The following is a 27,334-nucleotide window of genomic DNA, read 5'->3' on the forward strand; positions in this document are numbered from 1 at the left end:
TGGGTTTTATGAGCCATTAGCCCTATGTTTCTTATCCTACCCATTTCCTCTCTGTACACAGCTGCAGCCTCTGCAAATCCACGGCCACAGCTGTTACCATAAAACTGATCTCTCCTGGTGCTCTGCAGCTGTACTGATGCAGCGAGGGACAGGATTCCCATCCCCAAAATCCTAAATGTAAGCAAGACACTAGCCAAAGGTATTAAGCTGTTAAGAGAGAGAGGAAAAGAGAGGTAGTACTTGTTTCTTTTTGCACCTGCAGGTTGTATATCCAGGAACTTTTTGTGGTGACTTCTCATTGCCAGCAGTGGACGTGAGAAGAAAAGCGTATGTGCTGTTCTAAGGAGCTGATTGCCAAATTGCTTGTTTAGCTGCTGATTGTGTGGTCAGTGGATACAATAGAGCAGGATTTAGCTCTGTCCACCTGAGCAGCTCCCTGTCAGGCTCTCTCCACAAAGCATAACTGCAGGTGGGTATGAATTCAACAGTCGTGGTGCCCTTCCATGGCCTCATTTTGTAGCTGACCTTGCTTTGAGTATGCCTGCGTTTTACTTTTGCATGGTTCTCTTTTTGCATCCTATTTCTTTCCCCTCCTCCTCCTCACTAATTCCTACTTACTATATATTGTATTAAGGTTCTACCATGTCCCGACATGTGCCAGGCAAACTGAATAGAAAGGTAGTCTTTGTTCCAGTTTTGATACCAATAAAATACAGCAGAATGTTAGAACGCAGGACAAAGATGGCAACTTAAACCAGACACGGTCAGTAAATGCATGTGAATTTGGACCAATAGGTGAAACAAAGCCATCAGACCCACATCTCTGAACACAATTGTTCTGAGCAAGGTGAATTTATTAGGATAGACATAACTTATGAGACATCAGTCACACAAAGAAAACAGAAGACTGGGAATATTTATTTACTAAGTTTCTAAAACAATTTCTGGCTGTTGCAAGTTCAGTTTTGCATGATTTCTTTCTCTCTACAGATTCATTTTGGGATACCTGGTCCAAACTAAACTTCCTCATAGCTAACAGGTACTTCCAGTTTGTTACACGCCATTGCTGAAGAGTAGGAGGTTAGCTTCAGTTCTCCTGGACTGAAATATCTAAAATGCTCCAAATTACTTTTATTGTTAGCTGAGGAAAACACATGTTTTTAATCCCAGATTTCTGTGGTCTGTTTTAGAGTGAGGCATTCAGAGCAATGCACATCACATCTCAGAAGCGACTGTTTTTCTTCAATGGCTATAAAGGGAACTAAATTAGGAAGAAGGCAACTGTACTATAGATATATACAGATTGAATATCAATTGAATTCTACCCTAGTTATTAAAAGACTATGATGGCTACACAGAATCATAATGGCAATATTGCAAGTCATGAAATAAAAGGTTCAGGAGTACACACTTATAAAACAGGGATGCTTTGAGTGCCACTGATCTCATTTGCCTTTCACCTGGAGATTCACCTGATTCTACAAGGTTAGCTTTTCCAAAAAACATATTCTGCGTTCCTCTCCTTTGTGGAGCTAGATCAATGAAGACAATAGAGCTTGATACATGATAAACTTGCTGAAATGTAGACATCTTAGCACGAGAGAAGTCTCTCCCAAGACACCCCTCATTGTCTCATCTAAGCATTTAATTCAGCTGGGAGTCCACAACCTCCTGAGATGCCCCAGAGTATGCTGCCAGGGCTTCAGCTACAATTTGGAAGGGCGCAGGTCTTCCATATGTCCTTTGTAACATCTTTAGCACTGCAAGAGTGTCTTGGATATCTTGTTTTATATTAAATGGTACCAAGTGCCTCCATATAGGCTGCTGCATTTAGACTTAGGTCTCCACTTACCTAGAAGATCTCATTCCCTCTGTTGGGATAACTAGCTCAGATGTAGAAACCTACTTTTAGATACTCTCTTTTAGTTAGACACAACTATCTTTTATGACTTCTTTCAAAAGAATCTGTTCATTGATTTATGAAGAAATGTATTTGCTTTTCCCCGCCTTGATCATAGAAAAGCACTGAAGTAAGCACATGTGCTTAGATATCATTCATACTAGTGTGAATAACTGGATACTTTCCAATAGCAGAAACTTGTAAAAGACGTGTATCAGTTTCAGCCAGGCAATATTTTTTTTCTTACCAATTATTTTTCTGCAGTTCATTACAGAATAGAGTGTTCCGGGTTCTGCTTCCTGGACTGTGTGTACATCTTCTATCAGATCATGTCTCTCTAGAAGGGAAAAACATTACAAGATGCAGAAACCAGAAATCTATGCCTCCCTTTACAGTGTTTGTTTTCACTCAAGGCCTTTTGCATGCAATTAAATACTTCCTCTTGCCTTTTTTTTCCATCTAGCCCTATGGTTCCTGCACATCAGACTGGAATGGCTCAGCTTCAGTGAGGTGTGTGGAAAGCCAAGTTATGCTGTGAATGGGTATGTAATACGCCCTCTGGTTATGTAGGTTAGATTCATCTTTTATCAAGTAGTTTCCCATTTCAGGGTGTTATAACCTCTATGCTATTGCAAAAAAAGGTGAGAAGCTGCTCAAAAACAAGCTTGGCTGTGGCCAAATGCAGATAGTTCAATAGTTATTATAAGTGAAACCACAATTAATCAGCAATATCATTTCCAAATGACTCTTCATGCTGGGATACTGTGATTTTAAATGGAGATTATCTTAATACTTCTTTTCAGTCTTCCAAATGTTTCTCATTTGCTTACTGCAACCAGTCCAATAGAATAGTCCATGCAGGACTCACTGACTTTCAGATAAGATTTTCCTGCTTTCTTCTACATTTTAATGTGCTTTTCAGCCTCAGCAAGTTCAAGGTATTTGTTATCAACTGGACAGTGTTACAAGAAGACCAACCTTCTTTCTGTGCCACCTACAGTACCTCTGGTATACTCTTACGTCAAGTGCAGGAGAAGGCAAAAATGCTTATATATGGAACACATTTAGGGCTGACAAGTTTTTAAAGAATTCATGGCAAAAGTCCCCACTTTGTCATCCCTATTGTTAGATTAGAGAAACACCTTTTCCCAGCAAATACATGTAGCAAACAAAAAGGCATTCATGAAAAACTACAGTTTTATAGCCTGTTTTACACAGAGATAGTTATGGCTGAAGTCATTGACCATGTAAACTGAAGATGAGCCCTTAAAACCATTTTTATCCATGAGTAAGAAAAAAATATCTCCAGATCATCATTACATTTGAGGTATCTGTGATAGTTTGGAGTCTGCTTTGTGTCTTCCACTATTAGAAGGAAAGGGATGTATTTTCACTTTCCTTTTATTTTATATACATCACTCAAGAAATCACCTATATCAAAAGGCCATTTGGATTCTGAAAAATGTTGTTGTTGTTTGCTTGCTTTGTTTCCTGTTGGCCAGATTTATTTCAAATAGCAGATTTGTCCTAAAACAGCAGCTGGGCATAACTATGTTTTGTCTGGTTACATCAGACTCTCACAGAGAAAGATGTATCTGAAAAAAGAAGTGTTGTTCCACATGAGTTTTCCATACAGAAGTCTTCTATTCTCACTTCCTTTGTGTTCTTCCATACTGTTGTCAACATTCACTTACAAAGGGCATTGATTTATTTGTTTTATGGGAGAAATGTGACTGAAAGGATGTAGCTTATCTGTCTCATTGACCAGTAGCTGACATTTTCTTTTATTCTAATCTAACATTTTAAATGCATTAGATATGTTGCTACAGAAAGGTGACTTGAAAAGTGGTTCTTAGCCATTTACAAGAAAGGGAGAAGAAAAAGACTAGCTCGAATGCAAGTGCTTTCACTATTGAGTTGTCCCAGGAGTTGGAATGAATTTTACCCCAGATTTCTTCTCTGGAGTCAGATCCTTGATGTCCCATAGTATAGATTTAGAAAATGTTTCTAAGGAATTACTAGATCTAAACTGTAGCTGAAATACCAATCTGTGTACAGTTAAAAAAGAACAATGCTACCTTTTTACATTGCTCAACTTTGCCACATTTCAACAGAGAAGATTGAAAAGAGCATGAACACATGCACATCTTGAGCTTTGATATCAAAAGTCTAAGATTTTAGTAATTGAATCATTTGCTAATCCATTTTGGACTTCATGCAAATGACTTCCACCCTCCAAAAAAAATTTCCTTCTGCAATTTCCTAAGTTAGACTTTAAGGGCAGTTCTTGAATGGTAAGACTAGAAAGGAATAAAGTTTATTACCCAAGGAACCCATGAATTCTCCTCACTGCAAACTTTTGTGGAAAAACACCTGTCAGGCACAGCCTATTTATAACAGATCCTGCTCTGGGGGCAGAAGGGGGGGAATAGGCCTCTCAAAGTTTCTAGCTGACAATTTTTTTAATTATCCATTATACTGTGCTTATGCACAGTTACTGTTGGTTCATTTATTTGGGTTTTTTTTTCCTTGGCTATGAATAGTTACATAGGGAGTGGTTTCAAGTTTCACACTGTCATGAAAGGAGACTCACTGCAATCACTAGGGAAATCACCGTATCACCTGGGCACTGCAAAAAGTTGAATTCCTTCAATGGGGGAAATCCCTTGTGGAGTATCTAGACCCATAGTTTTTGCTTCAGGATGAATACTTTCGTGACTTAGCTGCGGTCCAAAGGATGGCTACTAGCAGTGGGTTAGCAGCAATGACTACAATTTCTGCGTTGCAGTCAGTGCTGTCTCCATTTGCTTGAGAAATCCGGGGCTTTGCAGAAGGAGGAGAGATTAGAAAAAATACTCTCCCTGTGCTCAAAACACCTAGAAGTATCTTGTCCCCTCCCACAAAGGGGAAACCTGTAAAAAGCTCCTACCTCATATGCTCTTAATTCAGCCTGCCTCGTCCACTGACTACTAAGAGTTTAGACAAGGAGTTTGGAGTAGATGCTTAACTTCTTGACAGCCAAGGGAAGGGAAGTGAATCCTGCTTCAAATCCGGTAGTCAAACATTTATTCAATAAAACTAGCAAATTAACACATACTCAGTGGGAAATTCCTAATGCGGTCATTATAAGAAGTGATGAATTAGCCAAAGAAGATAGACTCGTATTTGACCATAAAAAAACCCCTTTTGTCTTTTATTAACAATATTTTTTCTCAAGTAACAATATGCTAGGGTTGTTATAAGTTTCTGAATTCAGTTATGAAGCCATCATTCTTTTAAAAAATATTATTTCTAACTACAAATCAGATTAGTACTTTAGAACAAATGTTTTGTCAAACAAATGAAAACTGTATGGGAAAGTAAAGGATTTAACCTTGCAGATAGTGGGAGTGGCTAACATGATTATGCTGATGGTTTTATCTCTTATTTTATTAATTGCCAAGATGACCTCTATCCTTGGAAAAAAAAAAAAAAAGGAAAAAATACTACTCTCTATGTTTTCCTCTCTTGTGCTGTTTCTAGGGTGCTGATTTCTCTAAGGAAGAATGTAAGAATAATGAACTCTTGTTTACAAGCCACAAAATGTTAAAAATCTCCCTTTTCATTTCAAAGCAAGAGATCAGGAAATTCAGAAATACTTCCTTCCTATTTTGTAGGCTATATACAAATATATTTAACTATTAAACCCATTTATGAGATGATTTGTCTGCGGCAGACATGAGTAGTTATTGAAATAACACTGCCTCAGGTAACCACAGTCAGACACAGTTATGCGTGTGCTTAGTCTACAGCCTCACTTGTGGAGAATTTCCTTGCTACAGGCCAGAGAGCAAATAACCTGAACAATACTTATTCACAGTAGTTTTGGACTTACAAGTCAGTCATGTTGTATTATGTATATAAGCAGAAGGACAAGACCAAAACAACCTCAGGATTGAGCAGAAGTCTCCAAACCTAGCTCGTGGGTGATAGTTTGGGTCTTTCTCAGCTGCTCTCCGACGACCGAGGGCAGACATCGAATGGTGTGTTTGTCCGAGGAGGGTGGATTTGCTCTACCTGCTCTCCGCATGCGCTGAACACACGCTTCCTCCAGTCCAAAAACAACGGTGCGGTATTATAATGGTGCTGGAGTCAGAATTTCCAATTTGCAAGTTATCTACACCCAGCACCTCAACCGTGGTAGTCCAGTAGCCTTCAACGAGACTCACAGCTTCTGCGTTTATGTGCCCTGACTGTGCCTGGGCTAGTTTTTTTTGGCATCTACCCCAATCTGACAGTAACTGAATTACTACCCTGTTGGTTATTTCCCTAATACTAATCTGGAGTGGAAGGTGGGTTGGGTTGCGTGGAAGAAATTAATAATGTTCCTTCTTGCAAAACAAAGTTAGCTAAAAGGATCAGGTCTGCAAGGTGTTTTGTACGGCTAAGGAAAAGATCTATGTAAAGCCTGAACCACACAGAACAGCATGAATTTTAATCAAAGGCACTAGTTAAGCTGTCATTAACTTCAGTGGAACTGAAGAATTGAAGTAGGTCAATTTTGCCTTCATTGCTTGAGCTCAAATCAGATTCTTGTCATTCAGGTTTATATAAGGGCTGAAAGAAGAACTTCCATAGTCAAATCTCTCAAGCGGATTATTTTTTTTTTTAAGAACTTTCCATAGATTTATCTTTTAAAAAAATACATACATTTGCAGAACCCTGTAGAATTAATTTTTGAATTTTTTTTAAATTAAATTACTCCACCCCTTCAGCTAATCCACATGAGGAAGTGGGAATTGATATGCTAAATTGCTCTTTGTACCATGATCCCGGATGTCAGTTTTATTAATCTTCGTTTTTTTCCCAATTATTTTACCCATAGACTGTGAATTGTGGCATATCTGACAGACTTTCTTTAGAGAACAAATGGAATACAAATAAAGAACAAAGGCAGCTGTGTCAGAAAGGAATTATAATCTGGTATTAAAATGCTGACAACAGCATATAGCTGCAGAAATACTGCAGAAAACAGGAAGCAATGAAACAATATTGAGTTGTACTATGGACAGCAACCTCAACCCAGCATGACAAAAATGGTGCTCAGTGTGCAAGGCATCGCAGCAAAGGCAAGGTTGAGAAAGGGAATTGCAGGAAAAAGAATGAGGAGATGTGCAGATGTTTTATGCCTTCTGAAAGCCAACAGGCAGAACGGAAGGAAGCAAGAGAGGTTGTCTGTAAATAGAGCAGAGTTGAGCACTGAGGACCTGTCAAAGCTGACTTTGTAATATTACCTTGTAAATGAGTGGAAGCAAAGATTCTGCAAGAAGGAAAGGTGAGCTGAGCGATGCTGCACTGGAGCAAAAAAGCAAACACATGCCACATATCTCTTCAGACTAAAGGGGAAGATGTAGACATCTGTAGACATTCTGCAAGTAGGTTACCCTTGAGCAACACATGGAGTGAATTGTGTGTAAAATAATGCCTAGTGCCACAGCCTTTTGGCCTCAGTGAGCTAATGCAATATAAATTTTATTTAGCAAACGGAAGTTCAGGAACTGCTAGGAAGAAAATATCACTGCGTTGCCCAGTGTGCAGGTCATTCTGTGCATGGCTCACATGAAATGAGTTGCTGACTTATGTCTCTGCCTCATAATATTTATTCCACTCTTTTACCAGAGCCAGAAAAGACAATTGCAAAGCAACCATCCCTAAACCTGAGCTTTCATTTTTGTGAACACAATATCAGCACTGCAGCTTGCTGATCAGACTACAAGTATTTTGGCAAAGTCAAAGTGCTGCAAAAGGACAGGCCTTTTATCTTCTCTCTTTCCTTGCCCTGGAGACAAGCAAAAAAACCAGAACAATGCAGTTGGATTGGTTCATTTTCAGTCACCTGTTCCTTAAGAAAAGTTCTTTCTTCTAAAATGTACAGCCCCAAAGCTGATGTCATTTATCAGCAATAAATATTGACAAGAAGGGAACCCATATATATATATAACTCTAGAGTGAGGAGAGCCTCTCACTCTTGCCACTCTTCGTAAAGATACAGAAGGATTCTGGCTGGACGAAGGTAATGTATGCAAAATTTAATTTCCTTATTACAGATTTTATCCATACAGTCACTTGGTCATTATTGATTGGCCACTCTGCTACAACAGGTAATGTAGTTAATATCTATGTTGTTCCAGTTGTGATAATTAGAAGAAAATATCTGCTTATAATAATCCTAGAGGAAGAATTTAAAAATAAATTATATCTTCTGCTTAGAAAGCACTCCTTCCACCTGTGTGGGTGAAAAATGGCTTCAATGAAGTCTAATTCCCATATTTCTTTAGATCAAAAGGTAACACTGACTCACTTGCTTCATTCTTCAAATGTGAACATAAATTAATCCATTTTGCAGAGGGTGCTCAATCATGGGAAATGCTTTTCTGATGTCACTTGAATTATTTTTATGTTGAATTTATTTCATTTGAGTATTGGGATATATCAGTACATCTGAACTCAGAATTTTGCCATCTAGAAAAGTTAATTATCTGTCCAAGCTTTCAGGTATATATGCTATTAAAATGTTTATTATATCTTACAGTATGCAGTAAGCTGATTGCATTTTCTTAATGCAGAGTGAAAACTTTTTTACAAAATGAAAGTTGAATATGTAAAGTAAGAAAAGGTAGAAAAAACTTATATCAAAGTAACTGTAAAGACAAATATTCCCACTCTTACAAACTTTCAAGCCTGCTACGCCCTGAAAGATTTATCAGCTGGCAGGAAAAAGGCTTTGCTGAGGAGTGAAGCACCAGGACTAAACATGAAAAGCCTGGACTGCATTTTTCAAATAAAGCTTTGTTTTTAGCTTTTTTAGCTATAGATTTTATTTTTCTATGTTCCATCCAATTTGCATGAAATTCCAGTTTGCAAGCAGAGCTACCTAAAAGTGCATTGCTAGCATTTGTCTTTTCAGAAGCATAGAAGTGATTTAGTGGAGTGAATGCTATTGACATGGATGGATAATTGTATCTGGGAACTGTCGTCTTTTGACTTTGAACGTAATGCCAAATACGTTTACTCCAAGGGACAGATTTGATTGTACAGTCTGACAGTCAAAGATGTGCTGTAGCATTTTAATCAAGTTTAGTTCTGGAGCTAGAAATGTTTTATGTTTCTAGTTGTAACACTTTTCTGGGGAGTCCCAGAAAGATCTTGTTTCTGCATGTAAGGACAAGATAACTCCTCAGTGGCCAAAGATATCCCTTCAGTTTAAGAATTTATTCTTCATTAATATGAGTGAGATCCCTGCCTCTTCTTCATGCAAGTGATTTCCTTATGCAAGCAATGGGGAAACAAGTTAAAGAGTGAATATCTGGATGACATGACGTCTTTCGTGTGATAGGATATGTCTTGTTGATTTATGTCATGCAATGGAATGCAGTACTGAAATAAATAATCAATCTAGCTGCAACCTATCTAGTACCAGGAGCATTATAGTCACCAGATGACATTCTCCTGGTGTTTTCATAGGCTGAGTAGTCCTCCTAAGACTTAAGATTTCTTAGCCCAGGCACAATGCTACCATAATGTAACTATGAAGCCCATTGGATTCAAACTCATATCTCTGCATGGCAATGCTGTACTACCATTTTTGTTACTATCAGTTTGAGAATCCATACATCAAGGCCATTACCTTGTGAGCTCATGAAAGAATACAGCACATTGCATAGAATAACCCAACAGCCTTTGGTCTGAATTCAGACAACTTAGTCTTGCATTGCTACCATGCAAGTGAAAAAAGAATTCACTTTTTTTCTTTAGTTTGATGTCCCTAGATGTAGGTTGAAACTCTGCATAGCTGGGCATCTAAAAAATAAAGAACTTATCTTATTCCAACAGTGGCTTGATTGCCACCTTCTGATACATGGACTCATGCCTGATATTTGTTCATGAACACTTTGCTGTGGATATTAGCCCTAAGATATTTTAGCTGAGTGTAAAAGTCACATGGTACATTTATGTTCTCTGCTTGATTGAGCTCCAACCTTACTTGAAAGTCTTTCCTGTGTTGTAAAAATGATTAATGTTTCTAGCTATACTTATACTTACCAGCAGCTAAATTCGGAGGAAGTCACTCCCAACCTCAAAGGTAAATGCTGGCAAGAGCATTGCTACATCAAGTCCTTTACCATGACATTATCAGCTGTGACTTGTGTTGGAATACTCCTACTGCAAACTAGTGTCTCACACACAAAGATGTTTGATAAACACATTTTCCAGTGTTCTGGCAGGTGTTTCCCAGGTCCTCTGCGCAGGGCTGAATTTTAGTCAGAAATTTAGCCCCAAATGAGGGTTATAAGTGGACCTGCTTGTGCCCAGTTGCAGACCACAATGTATAGAACTTGCTCCTCATCTAAGCTGAAAGTATCGGAGCTGCTGCACTGTTTATAAATGAAAGAGTCACACCAAAGCATCTGTGAAGAAAACTAACACTTTTTCTGGACACCCATCATTACTTCTTTTTATTGTTATCATTATTTTCCCTATAATAAGCACCAATTTCTGACACCACGGATGTAGGCTGACTCACTCACACAGGACTAGATAGCAAGTAAATCCAGTGACATCAGTAACATAAACCCAACGTAAATAAAAGGGAGATCAGATAAAAAATCTAGAGGCAATTGCAGGTGTCAAATAATGAACAGGATATGAATGATGCTATAAATGTCATCTCTTCCAAGTCATCATTCTAGGAACAAGAAATATTCGTCCTATTCAGTGAAAGAAGAATGAAATGCAAGCTGTTTGTCCAGAACCCTGGTAACTTGCTGTTAGTCCTTTGTGATGTTAATCCGTCCTTCAGTTCCTGCCAGAAGTAAAAGCTCTTAACCCCTTTTTCTCACTTAACATCAACATGTCTATTTAATCACTTAGCAGAGATGGATTGGTGGATTGTTTATATTTTCATTGTATATTTACGGTTTTAACAGGTGTTATCCCAATAGTTTCCCTGTCAAGCAGGATCTCCTAGATCTCTACCACTGACCCGTACTGCTCAACTGCTCACGCTGTGGATTTTTTCTCAGGGGCCATCTCTAAGGTTTATTATGTTCGACATTTTTTATGATGTCTATTTTCCTTGCTTGCTTCAGTCTGTTTTAAGATAAACTGTTGAGCTTAAAGTTAGTCTTCCTTGGGATTTTGCCACAACTTTACTCTTTACCAACTAAAGGTATGATTTCCTGTATATCCTCAACAGTACAAAGATGTATAACCTTTGCTTCTTCTGACATGTAGAAAAAATATCCCATGAATATGAGTGGTTTTCAGACTGCCTGTGTGCATACTGTGGTATTTGCTTCTATAGGGCATCTTAACTGCCAGAGGACAATAGCTATTATTATTTCATGAAGGCTTTGTTTATGTCCAGGTGTAAGATGTAACTTGAGGGTGATCATTACTATTTACTGGAGCCATTATGGTGCTGATTTGATGATGAAACAGGGCACAGAAAAGGAATGGAGACAACTGTTGACGGGTTCGGTGCTCTACTCCTCAATACCAGTTCCCAATACAGATGATGCTTGTTTAAGCAGGACACTGATGTGACCCTACTGAACAAATTAATGGGCTTTTTTTTAATACGAGGAGGCAAAGATGAAGGAATTGCTGCAAATTCAAGATATCTTGAATAAAGAAGTCAAAAGGGGGTTTTGACAAAAGGGTAACATCCATCTGTTACAAGAAACACAACTTTATGCTACTTATGGTCCCAGCCTCAATGCACAGTGAGGTCTTCTCTCTGTACGAGATAGCGGTGCCCATGCACCATCATGCACTCATTTGCGCAGTTTCAGCACATTCAACTGTATTAGGTATCAACTAAAATAACCTTCTGTGTGACAGGCTTGACTTTGCAACAGTTTTGTGTCTTGTTTACATACCACATTACACCCCAAACTTTATGCAACAGAGATTAATGGATTTCGGGTTTTGGTTTCTTTTGTTTTTCCTCTGTAGAAATGGATCTACTAACTGCAATCATTTTCCTCGCTGCTTTGCTACACCAGTCTGATGGACAGGTAGGAGCATTCATCTATTCAAAAGAGCCATATCTGGGCACATTGTATAGATAGCTGACGTGGTATAGTCTGGTCTAGTGATCTCTGGAGCTTTACAATTCAGGGATGAAATTATTGTTAAGAGGTTAACATAAGACAATAAAGATGAACTCTCATTTTTCACAGATTTTTGTATTAAAATATTTCTTCTGCCTATCAAATTATTCTTCTCTTCACAAGAATAATTTTAAAAATACATTTTCCCCCAAAATATGAACTGAAGCTAATCTAGAATAGTTTATCTAAGTATCAGAAATCTAATCTTCACTTCTCCTTAGAGAGCATTAATCTTATAAAATGTAGATACTTCCAACATAGGCACTTGAATGTGAGCTATTTATCAAGATCTGCTTATTAATGAATGAAAAGAAATAAGTACTTCAGGGATGCCAGTCACCTCTTTCTTCAATAAACCTCAGGTGAACTATGTCTTAAGTTGCTTGTTTCCTTCACCTGAGTACAGCAGCAGCCTAAAATAACTGGCTGAGGTGTTATATCTACCACTGTAAATGTCTTAAGATAAACAAGATGTGCGACACCTCTTGGGGTAGGTTCAGTTGCCCAAAGAGAAGTGTCTTAGTGCAGTGTGGGACTCTTCAGCGTATCTGAGCCTTTCATGGGTGGCTGTACAGACAGCTATACCTTTCTGGAGCAGCAGTCTGAGGCTAGGTAGTGCTCCCTGGGCATTTCAAATGGCACTACGTGCTATTTTAAGCCACTGACTACAGTCTTTAAAGCCTAGAATTGAGCTCTGAAGGCAAAGGAGTGAGATTCATTCATATTACTTGGACATTTCAGAATTCAGTCTCTCTCATTTTATGCTTTTCTCATTGACCATAAAGGCAAACTGAGATGACTTTTAGATATTTATATCTATGGTATAGATATATAAAATAAAATAAGATTAATCAGTGCCTAGAAAAGAGACCATCACACCAACAGTGGAACTCATCTCACTGACTCAAGCATCAAAGTATTAGTTGTCCAGATCCCTGGCAGCCTCTCTTTACAGCGGAAGGAGAAAGATGTACCTGTAGAGAATGGTTCTTCCAGTCCTAAAAAGGCATTCAGATTTTGTGGGATGAGCTACCTCTGCCCTCTCCAGTAATGACAAGGAGAATGCAGGTGTCTAGCTTAGTCTGAGATGTCCATTTTTAGACATAAAGTGGAAAGAATCCTTTCCTGATGGATGTTTGAGTCTGAAAACTCCAATGTAAGCATTGTAACTCTTTTTCTCTGCAAGGATTCATGACCTGATGTCACTATATAAGAGACAATCTAAATCATGCATTGCTTTCTTCACCTTAGGAATTTCAGAAGATGGTCTGCAAACAGTCCTAAATTCTGATCCAGCTATACATACTTCCAAAGCTTACAAATAACAAGAGCTAGGGACTTTTTTAGTGCACACAAGAGGACAAAGCCAGCCATGAGATTTGGTTCCAGAGCTAAGCTTTCTCGGTGTTTGATGTAGAGGCATCTGAAGGTAGAATTCCTATCTACAAATTTCATTTAGGGCCACATCTCCTAATAAAAAGTGCAGTTCAAATCAAGGAAGGAAGAAAAAAAAAACACCAAACAGCAATTATAAGAATAGAAGAACCAAGAAAGGAAAGTTGGGAATAACCAAGAAGCTTTACTTTAACAAGCAGCTCATAATTTATCTTGCTTATTAAAATTCTGATAACTGGAACCTTCATTGTTATTGTTTTCCAGGATTTTCACTATGACGAAATGGGCATTTCCTCCTTTTCTCATTTTAAGTTTCAAAACCAAAAACAGATCCTTGAGCAACACAATGAAATACGGAGATCTGTGGTTCCCACAGCCAGGAACATGCTGAAGATGGTAAGCTATGCACTGCAACTAGCCTGCTTTCCACGTCATTTGCAGAAGATGGTAGCCTTCTAAACAGCCCACACTTAGCGAAGAGAGAGGGCAGGAAAGGTGCTCTGGGATTGAGATGAAGAAATCAGAATTTTCTCCCTTAGTTTCTGCAGGCTTCATGCTTAATTTTGCACACCTCAATGCTGCAAGCACTTGTAAAATCATTGCAAAGGTCTCAGGGCTGGCCACAAGCACTATTCAAAATCTCTTTTCTAACCAACATACCTTAGCTTCTCTACTTAGCAAAGCTCAGTTAAGCAACATCGGAAATGTTTCATGCCTCGGGTTATTTGCCTACAGGAGCTACAAACACAGGCTTGCCACGACCACATCTATTTATTGCTGTCAAACCTACGTTAACGTAGCCTGCACAGCGGATCACAAGTTCTTGCCTTATATCTGCTCATTGCAATAGACAGCAACTGCCAGCCTTTCCAGGGAAAGTATTTAAACCGGGGAAAAGGTTTCTGCTTTCTGTTGAGGACCATGGGAGTATTCAGTGCACAACGTCCAAATTGCTCCCATTTTTTTAATTCTCATGGACTGCACTAACATATCTGTTACCTGGATATTTCTTCCTTTGTGTTTTTCAGGTGTGGAGTGAGGAAGCTGCCAAAAATGCTCAGAAATGGGCAAATAAGTGTGGGATGAAAATCAGTCCAAGAGATCAGAGGGTCGTTAACGGTACGTGACAAATACGGAGCCTAAGCTGATGGGTTAATGACAATTTGCAGATGATCCCTGTGCATGTGAACTAGAAATAAGGATAACTTTTAATCTGTTGTAGAGTATCTTTTTAGGATTATTAAACACAAAAACATCATCTTTGGAACTTGAGAGAGAGGGATGCTGTGAACTTGCCCTATATTTGTACCTTTCTTCAAGTGTCTGCTTTTGACTCCTGCAGGAGACTGTTGGTATAAGTACAGACATTTTTGTGTAACATTTTGTGGTCATATAAATACCTGTGACTGAAAGCTCACCAAAATCTGAGTAACATTTCCTGCAGTTTTCATAAGATCAGAAGTATTGTCCACTTCTTAAAATCACAGGGCAAATAGGTTGGCATCGTAGAGATTTTTTTTAGGATGTAGCTACAACCCCTCTGTCTTGCCTCCCACCCTACAGCTTGCTTCTCTCCTAAGTAATAAACCAGACTTATTTCTATTTCAGGTGTCACCTGTGGTGAGAATGTATTACTATCGTCTTACCCAAAAACATGGACTGAAGCAATTAAAGTCTGGTACAGTCAGTCCTCCAATTTCAAGTATGAATTTGGAGCAACCACGAAAAATGCCAATATCGAGAACTATACTCAGGTATGGAGAATTGAAACAAACTGCAGTGACACACTAGAATTACGGGAGTACACTTAAGGGAGCCGGGAGATATTTAACGTCAGAAAAAAAAATTATCACTGTCATCAAACCATTATCTATCATTCACACTCTGATCCAAAGATGAATGATAAATCCAAACTTTTTCATCTAATTCTGAGGCGATGGAATGAGTATTTTGGAAGAGCTGTCCAGAAGAGAAATATCATTCTGTAGGAAAAAAAATTCAATACCTTTAATTTAGAAATAAATATTTTCTATAGGGATTGAAATACCTAATTAAGAATTATCAAAGCAAAATATCTATGATTAAAATATCTGAATTTAAACTTTCATGTCCTTCCACAAAATGTTCAAAAACATTTTGAAACTGGAGTACATGTTTAACTCATTTTTCTATTTATTTTTTTTGTCAGCTAAACTGTGAATTTAAAAGCTAAATAGACAAAATGAAAAAAAAATATCTTCTGGTTCTGTTATTTTGTGATCTCTTTGATGAGAATTCAGTAAAAAATGACTCTGAAATAATGTGTTTATTTTTTATTCTACAGCTAATCTGGTACAACAGCTACCAGATTGGATGTGCAGTTGCCTACTGTAGTAAGAACCAGTTCAACTACTTTTATGTTTGCCAATACTGTCCTGCGTACGTACTATCTTTTTAGTCATTTAAGATGCGATAATTATGGATATGTTTTCAAAACCTCCTGCAGTCTATTGGTCATGTGAAGGATAAAATGATTACAGTTTATTATTTTAACCATTTATAATTTTAAAAATGTGGATGTGAATTATGGGTTTAGCATCAGGTTAAATAGTAATATTTCTTTTCTTTCACATTGAAACAGATATGAGGCAGATTTTAGCATATGAACAAAGAAAGGCCTATCTCTGTCAGAATCAGGCATCATGCACAAATCATCCTATAACTTTGACCACAAAAAAGAAAGTTAGATGCAAAGTGAAAGCCAACGGCAAATGAATATTCACGGATGTAAATTGCATATCTGAAACAGCTGCATGTCAGAAGGCATCTGCTGAGGTTATTTCCTTATAAGCCACAATCACTTGAAAGCCATTAGAAAAGCAGAACTAGGAAGCACATAGGATTTTTTTTTTAACTGATAAAGCTATATAAATGCAAATAATCAATTAATTTTCTTTCTCTAAACCTTAGTGTCCCTCTTATTTAAAATCAAAGTTCTTGTATTCTATGAATATTTGAAACTGAAACATGAGTGGCTATGAAAATAATTTTATCCAAAAACTTCTGGATGCCTTTAAGTGTGATAAATAACATACACTCTTGTTAATGGCTCAGAGTTGCACTTTGATCTTGTTTTGTGTTGTATTTCTTTCAAATTTCAGAGGAAATAATGTAATGCAAATAGCTACACCTTACAAAAGCGGACCAAAATGTGCAGACTGTCCTGGCCACTGTGACAGAGGACTTTGCAGTAAGTGAACGTATTTTCCTCCTTACAACAACCATTGCATTACCTCAGATAATTTGCTCCTTTGTAGCATTTTATTTTTGCATAGTTACTTCTTGCTAATCTGGACAAAAGATCCTAGAACTGCCTCTTTCATCTACCCCCAGAAATAACAGTCATTAAATATCCCAGCAGAACAGGCACACCCTTGAGCGGGGCGGTTGGACCAGATGACCTCCAGTGGTCCCTTCCAACCTCAACCATCCTGCGATAGCGGATAAATTGTGTTGCTCTTGAGCAATCAGTGCGTTATCGCACCGTCAATCTTCCGCTGCCCTCTTCTGGAAAGCTCAAGACAAAATGTCTTGATGTACAGCTCTAAGGGCACGAACAGATTGTCAGGCTTCACATATCTATATGTACGTGAAGAACTGCACGGGCTCCTGGGTTCTGCAGACTTCCATGTGGAGCAAGTCAAAGCATACAAATAGATGGGAACTATAAGATACCACCTTTCTGCCTGCATTCCCTTTTCTATAATATTCACGCAATTTTAACAGCAGAGTGAAAATACAAAGGCTATACAGATGTGAACATTTGGAATTTTTGGAAAATGCAGAAATATCAGAGCAGGACTTGGTTTTCAGTTAATATTTCTTGGTTTTATTTCTATCTCTTATATTTAGCCAATCCTTGCAAGTATCAAGACGTCTTTGGAAACTGCAGAAATCTGAAAACGTTGTTTAGCTGTAACAATTCGCTTGTGAAGGAGAAGTGTCCTGCTACCTGTAGATGCACCACTAAAATCATATAATGTCCTGGCGGATGTCAATATAGCTCCTGTGAGACTTAATTATTAGGAAAGAGTAGAACTCACTGTGAAGTGTATTCACTCTCAGTGCATCAGCTCAGATAGACCTATAGGTAACATCCTTTTCTGAAATCTCACTATTACTTCAGTCCTAAATAAGTCTAGTAGCTCAAAATAACCTCTGATGTTATTTTAGACTTTGTAGAAAACATCCTTAAGCTACTAAGGTGTTACTTTGTGGTTTTCCTTGCAGTGGATCTTCCACTGATTTATTTCTTTTTAATGGGAAACACACTTTTAAAATGCTTCTTTTTTTTTTTTTTACAAAATATGTTAAATGCCACTTAACTTTCTTCTGTTACCTTTTGTTTGATTATCAATGGAATGTATTCCTGCTAAATAAATACATGATTTACCACCAGTTCACAAACAGAGCTTTTTATTGAAGTTACTTATAATTGAATTTTTTCATTTGGAAAATTCCTTATGGATATTTCAAGGCTCTCTGATACTGCATGTGAGTGGGGATGAGACAGGAAAAGAAAGACAAAGCAAAAAGTGATGCATTTTTTTGTATGGCCAAAATAAGAGGCACACGTTGAATCTGCCAATTTTACTCTGTGGCCTAAAGACAAAGCTTCTGATACATCTGTGTATGCTGGTGATAAATGATAATTTTTGTCATATGGCACCAACGGTTGAGAAATACAAAGCTTTTTAAAAGCATTCATACAAAGGAAGAGATATATATCCCTTCCCATCCTCTCTATGAGTAATTCCCACACTTGCTTGGAATTCATATTGCAACATGTAGAAAAAAAATGCTGCTACAAAAAAAAAAATATCCTGGTGCCATGCAGAATGCAGTAGCATGTCCCACCGGACCCCCAGGTGCTCTTCAAGGTGGGTGCTGGTCTCCCATAGGTCTTGAGTCACATATACCAGCCCTGAGCAGGACTGAAGCCACTTACTACCTTCCCTTCCTATTTTAGACCAGTAAAAATAATTTTCTCCATAGGACTGCAATTCTGGTTAAAAACACAAGAGGGTGAACCATACCCAGACATTCAGCTGCATCGGTTTTTCGTTTTGCTACCTGTATAAAGGGCTTCTCCTTTTACTGGAAATTAAAATTCTGGGCCTACCCTGGCCTGATTTTAACACTTTCTTGCACAGCATCTAGCTAACACTGGGTGAATAAATAAACACTACACAGAGAAACAGCTTGGTAGAGGTTTCTTCCCCTCCATTGTTTCATCCTGTCTCTGTTAGCCAAATTACTATCATATTAGAGCAATTTATACCATCAAATTAAGGCAATTTGTGGTTTCCAGGATATCAATGTCTAATTCGGGTAGCCTTGATTTTCTACCTGCCTGAAGCTCAGTTTCAACATCATGACTGTGCCACCATTCAAGGCTCCTACAACCACAGTGATATTTGTAGAACCTGTAATTCAAACCAAAGCTGGGTGAAAATTTCCTGAGAAATCTATGTTTTCCTCGGAAAACACTATTCTATAAAACCCCAGCTCTCTTACAGGAGGATACATAATTTTGGCAAAACTCTCAGGTGTTTTCTGCAATATTTTCCAAGATTTAATTTCTGCTTACAACCAAGGAGATGGGTGTTAAAACTCCTTCCACGCACACACTTTCTCTTTCCTCCCTCTCTCTGGGCCAATGAATATTTAAGGGGGAATGACTTTACTAGCAGAGATTTCGGAGAGAGCTCCCTCCCCAAAAAGCCAGTTTTTGTGTTCTGGATATCCAGCTATGATATTTGAGCATGGCAGCAGCAGGAGCTGGAAGAGATCTTCTGCATCACGAAGCGCCACCCTGGAGCATCATGTATCCTGCTGGGCTGCTGCAGGGTATCCAGGCATTAACCTTCCTATTTTCATAGGGGGTTTCAAAAGATTCTGCTTCCCTATTGATGTGGAATAAGCGAAATAGCAGGTGAGATGAAATCCTACCTGGATGATCCTGTTTCTCAGTACAGACTTCAAGGAGAGCTTGGGTCACTCCGTTGTTCATATCCGTGGGAAGGCTGAGATGCTTCTGGATATGAGTTTCCCTTATACAGGTGAAGTAAAAGCAACATGACATTCACTGAGATCCAGCATGACAAACAACATTTTTCTCCATTCTCTGGCTGTATTTTCACAAATTTGTTTTTTTTATACTGAGAGTTATTTCCTTTGTGGTACTAGCATGTGCCTTTTCGTATGTGCTGAAGTTACATCTACAGAATTGTGCAACTTTTTAGGTGTAGTTAAGGCAAGAAGCTAGTAACACCAAGAATTTCTTTCAATTTCTATCCTGGTTCCAGACATACTCACAAGAAGCACATATGCCGAGAGATGATAAGAGCAACTACTACGGTACAAGCCTAAGTCTTATCTGTGGAGAATGATGTAAGAGCTCTTCAGCAGTTAACTTACATGCAAGGACTTTAAACACGGAGTTTTGAACAAATGTTATAAAGTAACTTTAACAGTCTTCTGAAGAAAGAACATTTTTTATATTTAAAATGCACCAACTGTGTAGTCACGTCGTCTAATTTGGCTGTCTGAGAATCAGCCTTTGGGCTAAGCAAAATGGAATGTCTTTCACTTTCAGTATCACAAAGTCCTGTTCAGAGTCGTGGGCCTAAATCTTCCCTGTTTTTCTCCATCAGCTCTTCCATAAATCTTGCCTTACTCTTCTCCTTAACATATCACACCTGCAATTGCAACAGGTTAAGCAGCTGAAGCTAAGATTTTATACTAAATAGAAAGCAAGGGTTGGAAACCTTGATATGCCATTAGAAGTTTGTGTTGTCAGAATACCCAATTAATGCCCAAGAAACAAAACTGTAGCAAGATGCTTGAGCAAGACCAAGTGGCAAAGGGCCATCAGAGCAGGGAGAGGATGAGGATGTTCCCCACCCCTGGGCCGCTCCCGGCTCTTCTAGGACAGGCTGCCAAAAATTGGATTCCTCTAAGCGTAAGGGCTACAGTTAAACTGTGAAAAACAGGAGACAGACTTTCTCATTAAGAAGCTACTTGACAGCTACTGTCTCCACTCCGAGCTGCAAGCAAGACATTTAACCTCCGTGCTTCAGTCTCACTGACTGCAGCGCAGAGATAAACTGACATAGTCGGGGCAAGCAAGATTAATTATTGAGCGCCGAGAAAGAGCCTATGAAGCCCGAAGACCTGTTAATTATAACATCACATTTGATAGCCACACCTTCTTTATAATTATATCTCAGTTGAACCACACGTCAAGGGGACAGGGGGCACCAGGAGATACCGGTGAGGAAATGGGACTCCCTCGGGCGCTGACGCGTCGGTGATGTCTGAAGGTTCACGGGCTGGTCGTGGGCTCAATCGTCGGGTTTTGGGGCTGTGCAATGCAGCCATGGGGCTGTTCCCTAGGACTAACAAAGGTATTCTGACACCCCGCATCAATAATAAGTCTTGAAGAAAGGCAATTTTTAGGAAAAGTTGAGGTAACCCGTTGGCGTGGAAATACTGTCTCACACATTAAGGAAATGGCCTGTCTTGACTAATCATTCTGTTACTGATGGGCAACCCAATGCTCAACACATGTAACTGAAAATGACTCTTTAAAATGCTTATCGTCAGATTTTTGGTTTTTTTCACAGTAACGGAAATGATCATTTAAAATCAAATGACATTTTTATCTTTCTGTTTTGCATCATTAACACTCCTCTGCTTTCTTCTCTTCTCCCACTTCTGCATAAAGTGATGGAAGTAAAGGAGGCAAACCCAAGCTGCCAAATTAAAATAACATTAAGGCTTTTATTTGTTTTGTTGACAAATTTTGAATGAAACACAAGATTTTTTATTTTATTCATTGACTTTAAAACAGCAATTTTTATTTTAGGGCATGCATAACCATTGATCTATCTTTTCCAAAAAGTCCTTCCCAATGCAAACATATTCCAGAAACCTATACTGAAGAAAACAAAGGAAGTATATGTTAAACCATGTTATTTTTATTTACTGATACACAGCATTCTTTGTGCAGGCACATATGATAACTCCAGTTTCCCATAAAGTTATGCGTGCAGGGTCAAATGCTGTTTATTTTGGCAAAAGTTGAAATGTAGCCCTTGTGATTTTTGCGCACAACTGAAACACTGAGGAGTAAGGTGGAGTTTCTAACCACTACTGCTTCTGAAGCACAGAAATTACACAAACCCAGTAATTTTAAAGCAAGAATGGATTCACCTCTTCTGCAGATGTGGCTGTGCAACTCTGGCCGTATGATGGAGGAGACTTTCCTCCCTCACCCAACAATGTATCAGAAAACATAAAAATGTCTTTTTTTTTTTTTTTTTAAGTAGACTCCTAAGTTAGTGCTTTGGTTTTAGGAGTGGTTCCTGTGCAGGTGTCACTATTTCTTATGTCAGGAGATGTTTCTCAACATATTGGTTACCACAAGTGACTGCTTTTTTCCTTCCTATTTTATTGTACAGAGGGTAATGCATTAGTAATGCAAAACTGTGTTTGATTAAAAGGAATAAATCTGAAAGAAAACTGAGCTGTTGCATGAACTTTTAATATCCTGCAAATCTATCACATGGAACAGTTTAATCATTCAGTTTAACCACAAGTTGTAGATGTCCTTTGCAGCATTCATCCCCAATTTGTGGCTTACAGGCAAGCCCCTTGACATTTTTTTCACTCCTATGCTTGATTCCATACATATTTCCTCAGCCTGATGAGGAGTACGAAATACGACACTGTTCAAGCACAGTCCGAATGTGAGAATGATTTATGGGAATATTTTTGTTAGCTCAGAGGTGTGAAGAATTGTCACCTTCCAGCATTTCTGTGCTGGCAGAAGTTCCACTGCACAGAAGCTTACAGCAGCAAAACATGTCTGTCATGGTTTAACCCCAGTCAGCAACAAGGCACCACGCAGCCACTCACTCACTTCACCCCACCCAGTGGGATGGGGGAGAGAATCGGAAGGAAAAAGGTAAAACTCGTGGGTTGAGATAAAAACAGTTTAACAGAACAGAAAGGAAGAAACTAATAATGATAGTAATAACAATAATACCATGACAGTAATACTGATAAAAGGATTGGAATATACAAAACACGTGATGCACAATGCAATTGCTCACCACTCACCGACCGATGCCAAGCTAGTTCCCGAGCAGTGATCCCTCCCAGCTTCACTCCCCCCAGTTTATATACTGGGCATGACGTCCCATGGTATGGAATACCCCGTTGGCCAGTTTGGGTCAGGTGCCCTGGCTGTGTCCTCTCCCAACTTCTTGTGCCCCTCCAGCCTTCTCACTGGCGTGGCATGAGAAGCTGAAAAATCCTTGACTTAGTCTAAAAACTACTTAGCAACAACTGAAAAAATCAGTGTGTTATCAACATTCTTCTCATACTGAACCCAAAACACAGCACTATGCCAGCTACTAGAAAGAAAATTCACTCTATCCCAGCTGAAACCAGGACAATGTCCTTCATCAGAGATTCTTTTTTAACATTGGAAATGCTTTTTTGCTACTAAAAGCTGTGTATCCAGCTAGGAAGGTGTTGGCAGAATGCTCTGCTGGTATATAAATACAGACTTCTCATCTACAGGTAGACTAACTCAAAGTCAAGTTCTGTTTTCACCACCTTGAACCATAAGGCAATGAAGCTCTAATGATGCAAGACTTTAGCCACAAATACTTCCAGTATGTAGAAGAGCCTACTAATTGGTTGTAACATCAGCATCTGTCAGAGGGAGTCAGCTAACATCTGGCAAGATTCAGATGAAAATCTGGGAGCACCTAGTTTGCACATGCTCTAACTCCTCTGGAAGTGTAAGGACAGCATCCTTCTCTTGGTTCAAGGCAAAATCTGGGTATTTGAGACAATGGCAGGAAATGAGGCAAACACCTCATGTCTGACAGTTTGGTAAATCTGGACACGTTTTACTTGCAAGCCTTTCCAAATCAAAATCAGATTTTGAGACTCCTCCCTGCTATTTTTTCCAAAGCAGGCACTATTGTTGTGACTTGGTGGCTATCTGGCAGGCTTTCCTGGAATTCTGTGGTTTTGTGACTGTCTGGAGAACTACTGTTGCAGGTTGAAGAGTTTTATTTACCATTTTGTGTACCCAGAGGACTCTTTACCCTCTCTCCTTCCTCAGGTATATATACTGAGTGGATTGTTTCCATTCAGAAGCGGTGCTATCTAGTACACTGTTGTCTCAGCTAGCCCTGTTTCTAAGAGAAATTAAAGCAGCCCTTGTTTAAGATACCTATTTATTTTTATTACATATTTGCCTTTAGTTATAAAGAGCAGGCACAGGATTGTGTGATTTTCTTCAGGATGTGCTAGGAGTAGCCATGCCTAAAAACCTTTATCCAAAGCCCATTGGAGACAATGGAATGAGTGGGTCTGGTGACTGACACCTTTCAGTGACCCAAAAGTAGGACATGTTTCATTTGCCAAAACATACACCCAAACTTCTCGCTGCCATTCACAGTGAATTTTCTGATAAGTGTGCTTACTATTTTAAGAATGATACCTGACATTGAAAACATAAGAGTAACCTGACCAGGTGTCCTGCAGTCCCAAAGAAGACTTCTCAAAAGACAGATGGATGCTTTGGCATCTCTTCGTATCACCCTCATCTCACCCAGGCAATGTTTGCAGTTAAGGCACTGGTGCTGGACCACAACAGACACGAGTTCTGGTCCCAAATTTCTTCAGTCTCCCCTGGAAAGGATCCTGGAGTAAGTCAGGGCCTGATCCTCAGACTGCAGAGGATGCTTTGCTTCAATTCCTCATTCCTGAAACAGAAATTATATTTCCTCAAATTAATAATCTGCTATACGGCTAAACTAGTTAAAGTCTATAAGAGTTTCAGGTACGATTCATCTCACCTAACTTTAAAGGCCTGAGGAGTTAGTCCTTTTGATATTTGAGAGAGAGGCAGAGAGAGAATGAAAGAGTGAGAGAGAAGCAAGTAATTTTTACCTACTTTGGTTATCTGTATTAGGATATGTTTAAACACACTCCTTAAGTATCTATTTCCCTTATCTCTAATAAAGTAAGCACCAGTTCACTCAGATAAATGTAGACATCTACAATGTAGACGTTCATTTCTGCAGATGCCACATGGAATTAAAAGCTGGTAACTCCCCTTTTTCCCTTTTAGTAATACAAGAAATGTATCATCACAGAAACCTTAAAGACATTTGGAGTGAGTTATTACATGTTGTCTGAGTCTTCTCTTGTTCTAAATAAAAAGAAAACTTCCAATTGTTCCATTATTCTTTCTGAGTCGTTGGGTAGGAGGCAGATATGGGTGGGTAATGTACCTTCTTTAGATGACGATAAGTTATTTGTCCAGTTCTAAGCAGCGCAGTCTGGATCTTTTTTGTTGTCAATGGGGAGCAGGAGAAAATAGTCCAAAACTAGTAGGATGAAGCATAGGCCTGGAAAAGCCTCAGGCCATAAAGGGAGTCAGGATGATTAGTTTAGACCAGATGCTTAACATCTACTCAGTTTTCTGTGATAATGTGGGAGGCAGTCAACATGAACCAACTCTACAAGGGAAAACCCAGATATATTAATTGCAGGATGACTGTTAACAATAAAAGTGAAGTTGTAATCAAATATGAGCCTTAGGATGTAGCACACATTTCCAGAAAGAGCTAATGCTATTTTACATGATGTTGATGAGAATTTATTAGAAATTCTGTTTACAGCTCTAGTTATTTGTCCTTAAGCGAGTTGAAATTAAGGCCCAAAAGAAGAGATATTAACATATTCAAGAAAACAGACAGTCTGCAATATCAGAGAAAACCAGAGAGCCCACTTGATTAGAAAAAGCAAAAGCTGAAAGGGAATATGATTGCACTCTACAAACATCAGAAGGGTTAAAAAAATGTAAGAGCTGCTTAAGCTACCAGATATTTTTATCACAAGAAAAAGATATATACACTGTATTAATAAATTTAGTGAAGAAATCAGTTTCTAAGCTTTAAAAGTAGAAAAGTCAGCAGCAGCCTTCCAACTGCATGAAGAAGGCCATAAAAACCTTACAAATAGAGGGCAAAACATTTATGGAAGGGATTATGTGATAACCTAACTACAGTTCCAGGAAAAGTTGTCAATGACCTAAAAATTCCATGTATTCCTAAACAGACAAATGCTGGGTGACTTGAAGAGGTAAAAAATGTCGGTCATGATAAATAACATGTTGGAAGCAGCCATCGTGTTTCTTCCACAAATTGTAGAAGCTAAGTGTTCATGAGGAAATCAGTTTATAGATGGGAAAGGAGAGAGGAGACAATGGAAAAAGAAGAAATGTATAAAGGACCAGGAGGGAAAAGTGAAATAAAAGGAAGCAATAGAATGTGAAGACAGGGACACAAACCAGGAGATAAGGGAGAGGCGATCCAAAATGTAGAAATTTTGCTGGACAGGCAAAAATCACCAGAAATATGAATGACCATCCGAGCGTAGTATTTAATAACAGGTATTGAGGAGGTTTTAGGGCAGTGAAGGCACTTATCGGCTTTAGTGGCCCTGACCAGCCTCCCCTGAACCCTCTCCTACCGCTTGCTCATGGCCCATGAGCCCCATTTTAGTACCTGTCTCTACTCTTGTTTTTTGCCCTGCCTCCTGGATGGGCCTTGGACCATCCTTTACGTAATCGATAAACATAAGGATGGGTGCTTTTGAAACACAACAACAATCCAAACCATTTTGACATAATATTGACTATAATATGTCATAAACCAAGCTTAAATCTGTGGAGCTTAGATAATTCCAGTAGCCTCACGCTAACAGTCATTGCAGATCTAGCTAGACAGATCAGATGAACAAACCAGTATAAAAGACTTTTATCCAGCCTTACTTGAGTTATTTAATGCTGGTAAGCATATGTTTTAGATGTACCTGGAAAGTATCTAAGAAGAATGTGGCATCCAATGAGCTATGGTGTGAAAACTTGTATCTTGGTATGAACACTTCAGAGACTGGACTTTTCCACTAGAAGTTTTTTTCCTTATATGCCCATATTTATTTGCTCTCAATTCATTGTAGTACCTCCTCCAGTGCTGGTTGGTCCCAGGAGAAATGTTGTATTTTAGATAGCAAGGTGGGTTGCAGTTGTTCATTGAATTTGTGTTTGGCCCACTGCAGGGAAATAATAAATTCATCTTGTCAGTTCAATAGCACAGGACTACTTCTGGGTGTTCAGTGATTTACTGCCTACTTCCTGGTAACTAAAAAACAGTCATGTAAATTAATTACTAAGGTCACAAATCATGTCTTCCATTTGGTCAGCATTCAAGCCACAAACAAAGTCCCTCCTTGCCCAAGATTCAGACAATTGAAGGAGATGTTAGCTGTACATAGGAAAAACAAACAATATGGGAGTTTCTTGTAGGAATTTTTTACATACTGGTTCTTCTACCTAAATTTGCAACTTGTGCCAAGGTTCTAGTGATTATAACTTGTGGATCAGTGTTAATGCATGTACAAAATGCACAGTTTATGTTGGGTTTTAACTTGTGGTGTCGCTCAGAGTTCACAGCATTCATTGAGTCATCGAAATCAGATATTCAGTATCTCTCTGTCTTGACAAATCCTCACGTAGGTCAGACCAATTATTTCATGCATTGCCACTAAATGGCACCTTGCTGCTGTGCCATTAAGAACATTATAGCTTGGCCTCTGAGAGGCTGATGTTTATATAAATGATGGAAGTGCCACACATAGCAGGAGGTCTTCTGTGATCAGCTCCCTGGAGCCTGTTTCTTACGGTCTCAGTCTACAGACACCCTCTCCGATCTGGCTGCTATGGATGGATTGTTGTACAAAAGTAGCACTGGGA

The 27,334-nt window shown here is 38.8% G+C and overlaps 1 protein-coding gene and 1 long non-coding RNA gene across 6 annotated transcripts in view; one reads left to right on the forward strand and one right to left on the reverse strand.

The window, feature by feature from the left end:
• The window catches only part of LOC142040759 (uncharacterized), a 29,238-nt gene extending 9,435 nt beyond the window's left edge, over positions 1–19,803 (reverse strand). For all 5 annotated transcript variants that reach the window (XR_012653297.1, XR_012653296.1, XR_012653298.1 and 2 more), the window contains exons 1-2: positions 19,441–19,803; positions 2,148–2,237 (exon numbers count right to left, since the gene is read on the reverse strand). This is a non-coding gene — a long non-coding RNA (uncharacterized LOC142040759). The remainder of the gene's footprint in view (positions 1–2,147; positions 2,238–19,440) is intronic.
• On the forward strand, positions 2,368–17,468 carry LOC142040757 (cysteine-rich venom protein DIS2-like). Its single transcript, XM_075048962.1, has 8 exons — positions 2,368–2,442; positions 11,897–11,958; positions 13,714–13,845; positions 14,478–14,568; positions 15,058–15,203; positions 15,773–15,867; positions 16,590–16,678; positions 17,341–17,468. The coding sequence occupies exons 1-8, from the start codon at positions 2,439–2,441 to the stop codon at positions 17,466–17,468; spliced, it is 747 nt and encodes a 248-aa protein (XP_074905063.1). The 5' UTR covers positions 2,368–2,438.
• Positions 19,804–27,334: the final 7,531 nt, after the last annotated feature.

The sequence above is a fragment of the Buteo buteo genome, chromosome 17 (genome assembly GCF_964188355.1).
Source record: "Buteo buteo chromosome 17, bButBut1.hap1.1, whole genome shotgun sequence".
In the NCBI taxonomy this organism is placed as follows: Eukaryota; Metazoa; Chordata; class Aves; order Accipitriformes; family Accipitridae; genus Buteo; species Buteo buteo.